The 12,327-nt window shown below is 41.4% G+C and overlaps 3 protein-coding genes across 3 annotated transcripts in view; all 3 read left to right on the top strand.

The window, feature by feature from the left end:
• The window catches only part of LOC139334179 (complement C1r-A subcomponent-like), a 4,473-nt gene extending 4,414 nt beyond the window's left edge, over positions 1-59 (top strand). The window contains exon 11 of the mRNA XM_070966940.1: positions 1-59. This exon is cut by the window's left edge and continues 308 nt beyond it. Coding sequence (XP_070823041.1) covers positions 1-59 — 59 coding nt within the window.
• Positions 60-1,304: 1,245 nt separating this feature from the next.
• Positions 1,305-5,519, top strand: LOC139334178 (complement C1r-A subcomponent-like). Its single transcript, XM_070966939.1, has 11 exons — positions 1,305-1,330; positions 1,631-1,844; positions 2,662-2,839; positions 3,091-3,225; positions 3,410-3,615; positions 3,720-3,867; positions 4,068-4,202; positions 4,307-4,378; positions 4,476-4,681; positions 4,762-4,976; positions 5,147-5,519. The coding sequence occupies exons 1-11, from the start codon at positions 1,305-1,307 to the stop codon at positions 5,517-5,519; spliced, it is 1,908 nt and encodes a 635-aa protein (XP_070823040.1).
• Positions 5,520-7,743: 2,224 nt separating this feature from the next.
• Positions 7,744-12,216, top strand: tapbpl (TAP binding protein like). The gene is made up of 8 exons (XM_070966751.1): positions 7,744-8,066; positions 8,457-8,669; positions 8,754-9,023; positions 9,132-9,332; positions 9,798-9,965; positions 10,042-10,145; positions 10,680-10,905; positions 11,784-12,216. Exons 1-8 carry the CDS (start codon positions 8,018-8,020, stop codon positions 11,849-11,851), a joined length of 1,299 nt encoding a protein of 432 aa, XP_070822852.1. The 5' UTR covers positions 7,744-8,017; the 3' UTR covers positions 11,852-12,216.
• Positions 12,217-12,327: the final 111 nt, after the last annotated feature.

Here is a 12,327-nt window from a genome sequence, read left to right as displayed (position 1 = left end):
TCTATACCAAAGTCAGCAACTACCTGGACTGGATCAACCAGACTATGCAGGAGAACTGAATTTACTATATTTTATCATTACTAATAAAACATGGTGTGCTGAACAAAACCTGAAACAAATATAGCCAAATAAAAAGAAATGAGGACGACGAGCTTGGCTCATATAGTCCTTCCTTATCCGACTTACTATATAAAGAAGGTGTAGAATAAGGTATAATACTTGAGTGCCAGGTAAACAGGTTGATCAAACCAAATAGTTTGTTTTGAAGCATTTTTTTCCTTTGAGTTAAAATGAAATTATTGAAAAATCTAGAGCAAGTACATCATAAGTCAATTCGCATAATAAAGCATAACAGTGTCTATCAATAACCCCACAGTCAACTGTCACAAGTAGGCTGCTGCTTGCATCAGAGGTCATCTCGTCACACACTTCATGTTTTATAAATGAATGAAAAAAGCATTATTTGTCTTTTTTTGGACACTTTGAGGCAGCGGAAGAAGCTGCACAAACAGCAGTGATATTGCCACCTGCCACCATAAAATTGTCTCAAATGCTAGCAAACAGTTTATTTTCATACCCATCAGATATGGAGCAACATTGGCATTCATCTGGAGTCGTGTTTGTCTATTTACTCTCGAGCTCTGGTATAGTCCACCAAATACTGGGTAAATATGTGGCCCCTAAGCTGCTAAATGTTCCATTATGTTCATCAGCTACAGTCTCTAACTTTGTCTTTCATGTGATGCTCGGCAGGTAGCAAAAAATGGGTTTAACAAGATTTCTTTAGCCATAAATCTTGCTAAAAAGAGCTGCCTGCTGTGGCAGGAAACGAGAATGATGGGAGCAGTGAGGCTGAATGAAACAGTAAGTTTGACTGCAAAACCAAAACAATGACCCAAAAGACTTTAAAACGTTTTGTAGAGCTTAAGTGGAACAACAAGTTGGGTGATACTTGGATTCAGAACTACAACTGGCCATTCTCACATTGTATGTTAGCATTTGATCACCTCTCACTCACAAAGACAGTAGGCTCCCCTTCCACTGACTTTTTTGGGACTTCATTGTACTGTACACGGTGCTCATACTCCACAGCTTTTTACTGTACACACAGTGTTTACACCACATACTTCAAGTTCAGTTTGTCAAACTTAATGAGCCATTACTGGTCCTGTTCTTCTACAGTTCATACTTGCATTTATTTTTGCCAAGACAAACAAACCCTGGAGGTTAAATTCCATTACAGAACACTAGAAGCCACAGCCTGTGTGACACTGGCACACTTGTACTGCAGACTTACTGCAGACATGGGATGGGCCTACTGTGATATATGGTAAGTTTTGTCGTTTTTTTCAACTTCATGATTATCATTTTAGGGATTTTTTTCAATTCCATGAAATTCTATCTTCAAAAAAATGTTAACTTCGAATTGAAAACTTGGAACTATGCTACAGCACTGTCAGTGAGCAGTTTTTAAAAGTTGACTGTAAGCGATCAAATTCTCAAAGTACCAGATACAAAACTAAAGTAAAAGCTAAAGCTAAAACTGACTGTGTCATTTTGGTCTTTTTCTGTTTGCATCGATTTTTGACTAGCACCTGAGTTCCAACGCTCTGTTCATGCACAATTCCAGGTTTCTGTTTTGGTCGGTGAGTGAGTGCTGGCAGCTGTTCAACTCTCAGCCTGTAATACGTGGGGAGGTCCAGTCCCCTCAGTATCCACTGCCTTACCCTCCAAACCTGCTGAAGCAATGGGACCTCCGGGTTCCTGAGGGCTACCAGATCCAGCTGTCTGTAACACATCTGGATATTAAAGCTTCTTTGGGCTGCCATCAAGACTCTCTGACGGTCAGAGCCATTTTGAAATCTAATATTACACAATATTCCAAACAACAGATCAGTGTTTTTGTACTTAAGTATAGAATCCAAAATTTAGTCAAATATTTATCATTCAACTTTGACATGAGCATTGATGATTTACACAAACTGGGGTCTGGAGTTGGAACATGGGACCCCATCACCTTTTCATCTGTCCATACATCCATAAATCCATTCATTTTCTTCTACGTATCTGTCAATGGTAGCAGGCTAATCAAGGTAATTGAGACATCCTTCTCCCCAGCAAATGTTTTCATGTGTCCCAAACCAGATCCATCCATCCATCCATTTTCTATGCCTATGCCGGAGCCTATCTCGGCCGTCAACGGGCGAGAGGCTGGGTACACCCTGGACCCTTTGCCAGCCGATCGCAGGGCCCCATACCAGATGAGATCTATAATCTCTCCTGAATGTTCTGGGTCTGCGCCAGGATGCCTTCTGCCTCAACCGGCTCTGTTCCACTCAAAGGAGTAGTAGTTATTCAAGCTCACTCCATATCTCTATGGATGAGTCCAGCCATCCTATGGAGGAAACTCACTTCAGCCACTTTATGGCCAGAACTTAATTGTTTCCATCATTACTCAAAGCTCATGACCATAGGAGGGCTGGAACGTAGATCGACTGGCTCTGCTCCATCTTCATTACAGTGGTCCGGTACAATGCCAACATTTCTGCTGACGGCCAGTCAATCCCACATCTGTCCTTTGCAAACATTTTAACTGACCTTTGAGTGCCTCCTTATGAGCTACGGTCTTGCAATGTCCTTTCTGCTCTTTGCACTTTTTAGGTTCTCCATGATCAAAAGGTCTTGGGGAAGTTTTGTGGGCAGGAAAATTCAAATGACCACCCAGGCAAAGAGCCGATCCTTTCTCAAGGCAACAGTCTGACTCTCATATTCCAAACAAACGACTCCACTGCAGAACTCCAACAGCACATTGGCTTCGCTGCTATCTACAAGGCAGTAGGTAAACAGCTTTTGTGGTCACTTGCCTCTCCCCTACAATGCATTATAAACTCTGTTCAATTAAAATCAACAATTGCAGGACAATGAAGGAGACACCGAAGACAACAAGGAAGATTGCGTTTACCAAGACCACACTATGTCCTGGTATTAACCTGAGTACCTGACCAAAAAAAAAAAAAAAAAAAAAAAAGATGTGCAAGTGTTCCCAAAAGTTAGGTGAGGTTTTCCCTGTAATCACCTTCTCATTTTCAGATGTGGATGAGTGTTCAAAACAGGACCCTGGCTCTGGTCCTCTCTGCTCTCAGATCTGCGTCAACACGCCTGGTTCTTACCACTGCTCCTGTCACTATGGTTACAAGCTTCATTTAGACCAACACACATGTTTGTGTGAGTACTGTGCACAGTAAATGCATGTGTCTTTGTATGCACCGTCATCCCATGAAGCTCAGAAGTTACAGAATAGCATTAATGCTGCTGAACCAGTGTAAAAAAAGACACTCATTCATTTGGAGGTGAACCACTGAATCTCTTGTGCTTGCTACAATAACATTTGCTTTTACCCTGTGTCCAGTCTCTTGTGGTGGTTGTATATTTGACAAGCATGAGGGACGTCTGTCCAGTCCAGGATACCCTGACCCTTCACCTCCCTTTCTGTCCTGCAAGTACATCATCTCTGTGGAGCCCAGACTCACTGTCACTCTAAACTTCACTGACAGCTTCCACATAGAGAGTGTGGACGCTCAGCAAGGTCCCAGGTGTCTACATCACTGGCTGCAGGTAATGGCAAAGGGCTTCCTTACAACAACTGACTGTAAAAAGAGGGTGACTCTGATATGCCTGAGTGTATATAAATTAACTTTTTACCCCTCATCCCGACGAAGGTGACCATCCCAGACAGAGAGCCCATGAAGCTGTGTGGTGGAAAGAGTCCAGGTCTGATAGCTACAAATTCCAGTATTGTCAGACTGGACTACCACACTAACAATGAAGGCCTGAGTCATGGCTGGAGCCTCCATTACAGCACAAAGGGTGAGGGACAAAGGGAGAGACTTTTGCTTCACAGTGTTCTCTGATAGCCTGTACCTATGTGATCAGCGTATAACTACTCTCCTTTAACTATGTCTGTTTTGAGCCCATTTTATCTTACATAAAGAAAGATCACCAGAATCAAACCCATTTCGTGAGACACTCGCCAAATATGATTATGTCCTTGTTTTGTTTTTCTCCAGCGATTGATTGTGGAGAGCCCAAACCTTTGCTGAATGGAGGGATGACCTTTCTGTCTGGCTTACAGAATCAGAACCGCTCTGTTGTTCAGTATCACTGCAATGAACCGTTTTACTCTTTCTCTCAGGGCACAAATGGTGAGAAGTTGTCATATTATTCAAAAAATTCAATTCATATTTTTTTTTTTCCAGAAAACTTAAGTACAAATAAATGCCATTATCTTGTTCCCTATGGTCTTCAGTTCGTTTCACATGTGAAGCAGATGGAAAGTGGAGATCTAACCATACCGATGTCCCTCCAACATGTATACCTGGTACTGAAACTCTAGTTTGATACCTTAACTCGGATGCTTTAATTAAAACCATGAAGTCAGTGTCTGTGTGAATTAAATTCATGACTGTCTCATTCAGTCTGTGGCAAGCCCACAAAACTCATCTCTGCCTATCAGCGGACCGTTGGAAGCATTGAAGGTCGAGACAATACCATCCCCTGGCATGTGCTGCTGAGTGTAGATGGACAAAGAGCAGGAGGTATGGTGATTGCAGACCGCTGGATTATGACTGCAGCTCATGTCCTAACATATAACGGAAATCCAGTATTGGAGGAGGATGTACGGGTAAGTGGGCTACTGTAGCTGTTATCTGCATTGCCTCCATGATTTTGAAGGGGCATTCATTACCTGCTGTTGACTTGCAGATTTACCTGGGGGTTGTTGATGTTAAAACCCTGTTTGGCTCTCCTGCATTGGCTGCTTCAATCCATATTCACCCTGAATACAACAACCCCAGCGGCTTAGACTTCAACAATGACATCGCTTTGATCAAACTGCAAGAGCCAATCACATTCAACTCGTCGATTATGCCAATATGTTTGCCAGCAGAGGGTACCACATACACTGCTGGCAAGATAGGGTAAAGAAACAACAGACAAATCAAAGTTATTTTTCTGAACTCAGTCATTTTATCTTGCATTTTACTCGTCTCTTTCTCTCTCCTTGTTAGGACAGAATGTGAATCTTGTGCAGCTTCTTGTCTCTTTCTCCTGATGTCACCGTAACTGTTTCTTCTACATTTTTTTTCAGACTGGTGTCAGGTTTTAGTCTTACAGAAGCTGGCAAACGAAGGATATTAGCAAATAAGATGAAGTACGTGCACCTCCTTGTGGTGGAGCAGGAGACATGCAGCAGTTCACTTGATAAACTGAAGAAGAGAAGGGACAACGACAACTTACCAAGTCTGACAAATAACATGTTTTGTGCTGGAGTCCCTGACGGTGGGAAGGACTCCTGCCATGGCGACAGTGGAAGCCCCCTCGCTCTGAGGGATGACGGACGGTTCTGGGCTGCTGGGATTGTCAGCTGGGGGGTTGATTGTGGACAGCCGGGAACATATGGGATCTATACTAGAGTCACCACCTACCTGGACTGGATAAAGAAGACCATGAAGGAGAACTGAATTAATTATTTTTCATTACTACTTTAATAAAACTTGGTGTGCTGAACAAAACCTGAGACAAATATAGCCGAATAAAAAGAAATGAGGTTGACTAGCTTGGGTCATGTAGTCCTTCCTTATCCAACTGTGATGGCTGCAACTGCTGCCACGCAGCTTGCATGAATGTTGGTAACCCTTCTACACTCACCTTAGTTTTCTTTCTTACATTTAAATATTCATTTAGTTGCCCTTTTGACCTCATGACATCCACATTGCACATACTGACAGCAAACACATAGAGGATGACAGCTTTTTTTCATACAACATATACTAATTCATTTAGCATAAGTTGACTGTACGCTAGTTTCTATTTGTAGCACGCACCCTTAGTTATCTGCCGTTGCATTTTGTCAATTTATTTTGCCTTAAGATCTAACAGTTTGTCTTTTGAGTTTCCAGTGTTGAGGGTCCGGCTGCTGCTATAGGGACATCAGACCAGGCCTGAGCAAAAGATGTGGCGAGAGATGGGTCGTACTGAAATCCCAGAAGTGTTTCATGAAGTGCGTATCGATGCTTGTGTCGTTTGGGGCAAGTGACGTCACTGATGACGTTTGAAGCGTCGCTGGTTCAGGAATTGGTTCTAGTATCGGCGTGATTTATGAACATGTATATACCGCAATGGATCCGCTCATACTTCGTCAGTTAGTGTTGGCGATTTGTTGGCTTGTGTGTGACATAAAGGTGCATTTTGTTATACTGCTGCTTATTTTGATGGAGTCTATGAGAAAGAGAAAGTTTTCCCTGTGTGGGAACATTATTACATGACATTATTACATATACTTTATGTTTGTTATGCAATGCACTATATTTTTCAGTCTTTTCTTTTAATCCAAGGTGAAGTCTTTGTTGTGGGCTAAAGTATTGGGCTACAACAACAACTCATCCATGCTGAGGCATTTTCGTGCTTTGCATGAAAATAATGAGGGGAATGTGGCTGGTTAGTAATATTAGATTCCATTGTATTGTCATGCTCCATACCTGCAATGCACCAAACAAAAATACTAATTTTATTCATGAATACATGAACTATACATGAAGTGCATTTATTAAGATGAATTGATTTCTTTTACTTGGCAGTCATTCCCTTGGCTGGACGGTCATGAGTGTATTACAAATTGATAAAATGACCCATATTATATCTGGCTGTTTAACAGTCTTTGACCAGCAGGGGGGTTTGTGTGCACATGAAGCCTTGAGAAATAAACCTTTTTGGGAACCGTTAGGCTGGAAAGCTTCAAGGCTTTAAATAGCTTCATCTCGCCATCACTGGATGTGGCGGCTTGAACAGAGCTGATAAATACAGGACGTGGGTAATTGAACTGTACCAAAGTGGCTGTAGCATCAGGGGGGATTTCGAAGGTTTAGTTTGGGATTTTCTTTATTTCTTTAAATTATAGCAGGGTTTTTCATATTCTATCTAACTGACTGGTTATCCTGTTTTGTTTTATTTGTAGTCTAGACGAGAATGTTTGTTTTTGTTGTCTCCTTTGTCTCACAAATGGTCTGATCAGCCAGTATATATGTTTCCCTGTTTTGTCTTTGTTTGGTCAGTTCAGACTGTTTAAGTTATAATAGTTGAACAGATGGACCTCCTTCTCGTCTTCCTTGTAAAGGTCGAGCCAATTGCAACCGATTTTGCAGGTGGCTGAGGACTCAAATAGCCAGTGAAATTCTGAACAGGCCGATATGCCACTTCAGTAGGTTATTTCCTGCTTATTAACACACAAAGTGATAGACAGAGTAAATGGTCTCAATATAAAGATAGAGAGCAAAATATAAATACATATACCTTAAATATGAATATAGAGGCCAACATTTAGATTTCAAATACAAAATACAGGTATTGATGATGATGTACACATTTTTGGGTGTTCTATTATAGCCAAATTATAGGTACATATACCTTAAACATTGACAAAGATGTCCAAAATTTTGCTTTCATGAATATAAATATAGACGTTGATGATGATGTACACATTTCTAGGAGCTCTCTAATCTCAAATGGCTTGAAAAATAGTTAATATAGAGACCTTAATTGCATTATATTAGAAATGTAAATTTGATACACTGACTTGTTTCCAGAGTGACCCACGACTCGCGCCCTGCTGCTCCGTCATTGGACGAGCCTCTCTGCTCGCTTTCGCTTTCGCTCCTCCACGGATGCCCTTTGCGCATGCTCCCCACGGCGAGACGGCTCCCGTGGCACCTGAAGAGTTTAATATTAGATTCAATTATATCTATTGCTGCTATGCACCTACAATGGACATTATTGGGATGAAGAAAAGGCTTTAACACGTGTGTAGCGACATTATGATCTGTTGTTCATAACGTAGCTGTTGAAATCAAAAGTGAAAGTAGTGGCGGTGCGTTTTAGTTCTCAGCAGTTATTTCACTTTATCATGTTGTTTTAAAGTTAAACTTTGTCTACAACACTAAAAACACGGAAACCAGACTCCACGATGATGATTGAAGTAGTTGTGCTTGGATGCTTCCTGACGTGCGCTGGTGGTAAGAACATTCATCTCTGGTATATTGATGCAGCGCTGAATGGTGGCTGTAAAAGTATTAGTGCAGACTGCTTGCAGTTTAGCACATGCGTATTTAATGAATGAGGGCTGAATTTGCTTGGGTTTAAATGAAGCAGTATGTTAAAGTAAATTCTTGTGGAAATGAACAGTGCCTTTTAAAGACACGACTAAACAAACTAAGTCTCAGAACTGTTTCTGTTTGCCTGTAATTTGTACCAAGTTCAGTTACATTTCCGGGAAATTTTCAATATATTTCGAGGAAATAATGGACCCATAAAATAAGCCTTGCTCTTACTTCTGTTTAATAGTAATCTTCTGGTGCTTGTTTACTTCATGATGTCATGATGTTTGTTTGCCCTTTGTTTGTCAGCTAATGGGGTTGCAGATGTCGTCCTTTCCTGCACCCTGGTGGAGGAGGGAGCTGGATTGGGTGGAATGGGTGGTGGCGCCCTTTTCACGCGGACTCCAGCCACTCTTGTCTTAAGAGACGTCACAGTGGCTCCTGATGAATCGCTTGAGGCGCTCACTCCGTTTGTCCCACCTTCAGTCCCTGATCCGGATGCCATCCTGTTAGAGGCCAAAGGTTTGCCCTGCTCTCTCTGTCGATAAAGGCTGATGTAATATAAGCACAACCTCTGTTGAACTTCTCCTCTCATCCCTCTGACAGTCTCATCACCTGAGATCCCCAATGTGGATGTGTTGCTCCATGCAGACTGCAATGAGCAGGAGGTGATGTGCGAAATAAGCGTTTACTCCCCCCGTGGATCCCAGGGAAGTTCAGATCCAACTTATTTCATGGTGTCCCTTAATGTGGAGGGAATAGATTTCAGCACCGCGTTGATTCTGCAGACTTTGACCGTGGAAAAGGACCAGTCGACCCTCATACAAAACAAACTGGGCCTGCCTCTCAGCCAGTCCGGCACGCTTCTGACTGAGGGTGAGATCCAGACTTTAATATCTCACTTATTCATATTGTATTCTTTCCATTCAGTAACATCAATCTCACTACTTTTCCCTGTTGTTGTCTTTGCTTTCTGTACCTCAGTGATATTCCTGGTGTTTTCCCACATAAAATCTGTAACTGCACCGCTTAGAGGTGATGTTGTCCTGAACTGTGGATTCAGACAGCCGGAGATACCATTAGCACAGGAGGTGGACATTGAATGGCGACTGCAGCACAGAGGAAAAGGGCGGAAAGTGCTTGACATGAAGACAAGGCTGGATGATGCAGAGGGGAGCACAGTGGGTAAGTGCTACTGTATGTGAGCAGGTGTACCTGGACTCTTCTGGTTTATCTATGGTCTTTAGGAGGGTTTAAAATCTGCTTCTTGTGGCCCCCGAGGATGTTGATGATTGTACATTAGTGCAAGTTGGCTTCAGTGCTGAGGAAGTTCTTGAATAAATAAAAGAAAATGGACTCTCAGTACTCATTTTTAGTGAGGTTTTGAGGACAGTGTTTGCAAATTTCACAGTCACAAAAGCAGCCTCGCCAAGCAGCAGTTATGACAAAATGATAATCTTTAGCTCTACATATTTGGAGTATACGAACATTATATACAACATACAACAATGATATAACATTACATTACAACAAGGCATCACAATAAGCAAAAAAATTCAAATGTAGTACATAAATTAGGATGATATTGCCTCATGAAATTAGGTTGAGTTGAGGTGTTTTTGACAGTTCCTCGTCTTTTTTTGTCCTCAGTGCATGCAGGAAGGAAGGGCTCAAGCATGGATGTTGCCCAGGTTGTCAGCGAGGGTGACGCCTCTGTGACTCTGGCCAAGCTGAAGGTTTTGGATGAGGGGACCTACATCTGCACTGTCAGCATAGGCCATTTCCATGCCCAGCAGATCATTCAACTCCACGTTATTCGTAAGTTTCACTCTAATCTCTCAGTTCAGAAAAATCCACAGAATGTCCGAATGTTGAATGTTGCTCTTTGTTTCAGAACCACCCCAAGTTTCGCTCTCAGAGGAGAAGCTGGTTTTGGACGCAACGTCACGCCAGACACTGAGCTGCCACTGCACCAAATACTACCCACTGGATGCCAAGGTCTGTAACTAGTGCAGTATATTCGTGCAGTAGATGCTAAGCAGAGATGGGAAATACATAATCCTGCCTGACTGTGACCAACAGGTGTTAATCTCAAACGTTGAGGCTGTAATATTTTCTTCATCCATGCAAGCAAACAAAAAACAAAGAAATCTTGGCTCCTGCAGCTTCTTTCTCTGATAAAAATTATAAACCAATTGCACGCTGGTCATACCCACCTATTTAACCTGAGGTACCCATAGTGTTGCCCAGTTTTTACTAAATGAACCAAATTATAAAGTAAATAAATTCAACAACTAGCAGAAGTGTTGAAACTAAATAAATAACTCGCATAAGAAACACTAAATATGTCTATCTTGTCTAAATGAAGCAAATAAATACAGTAATCAAACACAGAAAACAAATACTAATAATTATTTTTTTAAAAAAGCAACATATATATGCAAATAATATAAAGGTAAAAGCAAGACAATAAAGATAAAATAGGCCAAGTTATTCACAGGTCATAATTTTCTGCTTTCGTCTGCCTTTCAGATGGAGTGGTCATCCCTCTCTCCGACAGACACAGAGCCTGTAGTGTTTCCAGATCAGGGCTCTCTGTCCAGCCATCGGCAGCACGGTGATGGGACTTATTCCCTGTCATCTCACCTCACTGTGCCCTCCACTGTCTCCCCTGGAACCAAAATCACCTGCAGGGTGACCCACCCGGCCCTGAGCACTCCTCTCTCTGTCAGTCTGGTGGTTGAAGGTCCACAGACAGGTATTATTTACTGCACGTGTGGCTGCTTGTTGTTGTGTTTTGAAGGAATAGTTTGAAGCTTCATCCTGTCGAGAGTTAATTTAGGAGATCAATACCACTCTTACGTCTGTGCTGAAAATATGAAGCTACAGCAGCTGGTTAGCTTAGCTTAGCATAAAGACTGGAAGCAGGGGGAAACAGCTAGCCTGTTTCTGTCTAAATGTGAGAAAATCTAAAGCTCACTAATAAACAGGTTGTGTCTCATTAATTTAAAAAACAATATGTGAAGATATGTTGTGGTTTTACAGGGGTTATGTCTCTGTTTCCTGTAATAATAGAGTAGAGTTTAAATACATAGTTGCTTTGAAACTGTAGTTTAAGTCAAAGCACAACCTTTTGGAATATCACAGCAGAAGGAAGGAAGTTTTAACCCACTCAGCCAGAGTAAACAGTAGAAAACAGAATAATAATGTTTATTTTCCACATTAAACAGAAACTTTTTATGTCTCGAGATTACTATTATACTACTATTATACTGTATCTTGTATTGCATCTATCATTTTTCCAACCCGCCATTGATGAAACCTCACTGACTTCTTTGTAACGAAGCCTCGTCGGCTGCGTTCTCATTACGGCCCTTCACTGCCGTCCTTCCAATGCTTAATTCTTGTCTCATTTGTGGTCTGATAAACAGTAAATTAATCAAATTCAGTGTCCCATATTGTTATGTTCCTAACTATTTGTCATATGTCGTGAGACCCTTGTGAATCCGGTTTCGATGGGAACACAGATTCATACAGAAGTGGGTTGGAAAAATGATGGACGCATCTTGTATCTTGTGCTTAATGTCAGCCCCGTATAAAAACCCTTAACTGTTCTCTGTGTCTTTTGATCTGCAGATTCCTATTGGTGGGTTCTGGGTTTCCTGATCATCACTCTGCTATTCTTCTACCAGGTCATGAGATAAGTTAGCAGGAGATCTTCTAGTAGATAATCCTGATTTGAAACTGAGCCCAGAAAAACATCCTTTGTGTCATTTGTGAGTCTGTAAGTTATTACTGACTTCATTAGAAGCTCTCAGTGCTTCTTTTAACTCTTCTTGCCTTCTACTGAATTGAAGAATACAAATATTTTGACTGTATTTAAATTTTTAGCTGGATATTTATTTGCTTTAGAAATTTGTTGCTGAGTACCGTTGGTAGCGGTTTATGCAAAGCTGAAGAAAGCAAAATTGGAAGTTGCATTTCTGTAACCTGCAACTTATTAGATTCTAAACATCTGGCATAAGACCTACATCTTAAATCACAAACCAAGCTTTTTACCTTTTTTTAAAAAAAAAACCTTTTATCAGTACGATTTCTGTAACACTGACTTATTGATGTGTTACACCTGTCGAGTGCTGTGGGAAACATAACTAACTTTCTTCCGTCACAGTATTCAGTG

The sequence above is a fragment of the Chaetodon trifascialis genome, chromosome 7, assembly GCF_039877785.1.
Source record: "Chaetodon trifascialis isolate fChaTrf1 chromosome 7, fChaTrf1.hap1, whole genome shotgun sequence".
NCBI lineage: Eukaryota > Metazoa > Chordata > Actinopteri > Chaetodontiformes > Chaetodontidae > Chaetodon > Chaetodon trifascialis.
Note: the sequence above shows the minus strand (reverse complement) of the source record. Positions and strands in the feature narration are given on the sequence as shown.

Bases quoted from the DNA above. Each gene is read 5' to 3' on its own strand.
- LOC139334178 (XM_070966939.1), top strand. From the start codon at position 1,305: ATGGGATGGGCCTACTGTGATATATG. The intron at 1,331-1,630 runs GTAAGTTTTGTC...GCACAATTCCAG, and splicing joins TGGGCCTACTGTGATATATG to GTTTCTGTTTTGGTCGGTGA. The intron at 1,845-2,661 runs GTCAGAGCCATT...TGCACTTTTTAG, and splicing joins GCCATCAAGACTCTCTGACG to GTTCTCCATGATCAAAAGGT.
- tapbpl (XM_070966751.1), top strand. From the start codon at position 8,018: ATGATGATTGAAGTAGTTGTGCTTGGATGCTTCCTGACGTGCGCTGGT. The intron at 8,067-8,456 runs GTAAGAACATTC...TTTGTTTGTCAG, and splicing joins CTTCCTGACGTGCGCTGGTG to CTAATGGGGTTGCAGATGTC. The intron at 10,146-10,679 runs GTCTGTAACTAG...TCTGCCTTTCAG, and splicing joins ACTACCCACTGGATGCCAAG to ATGGAGTGGTCATCCCTCTC.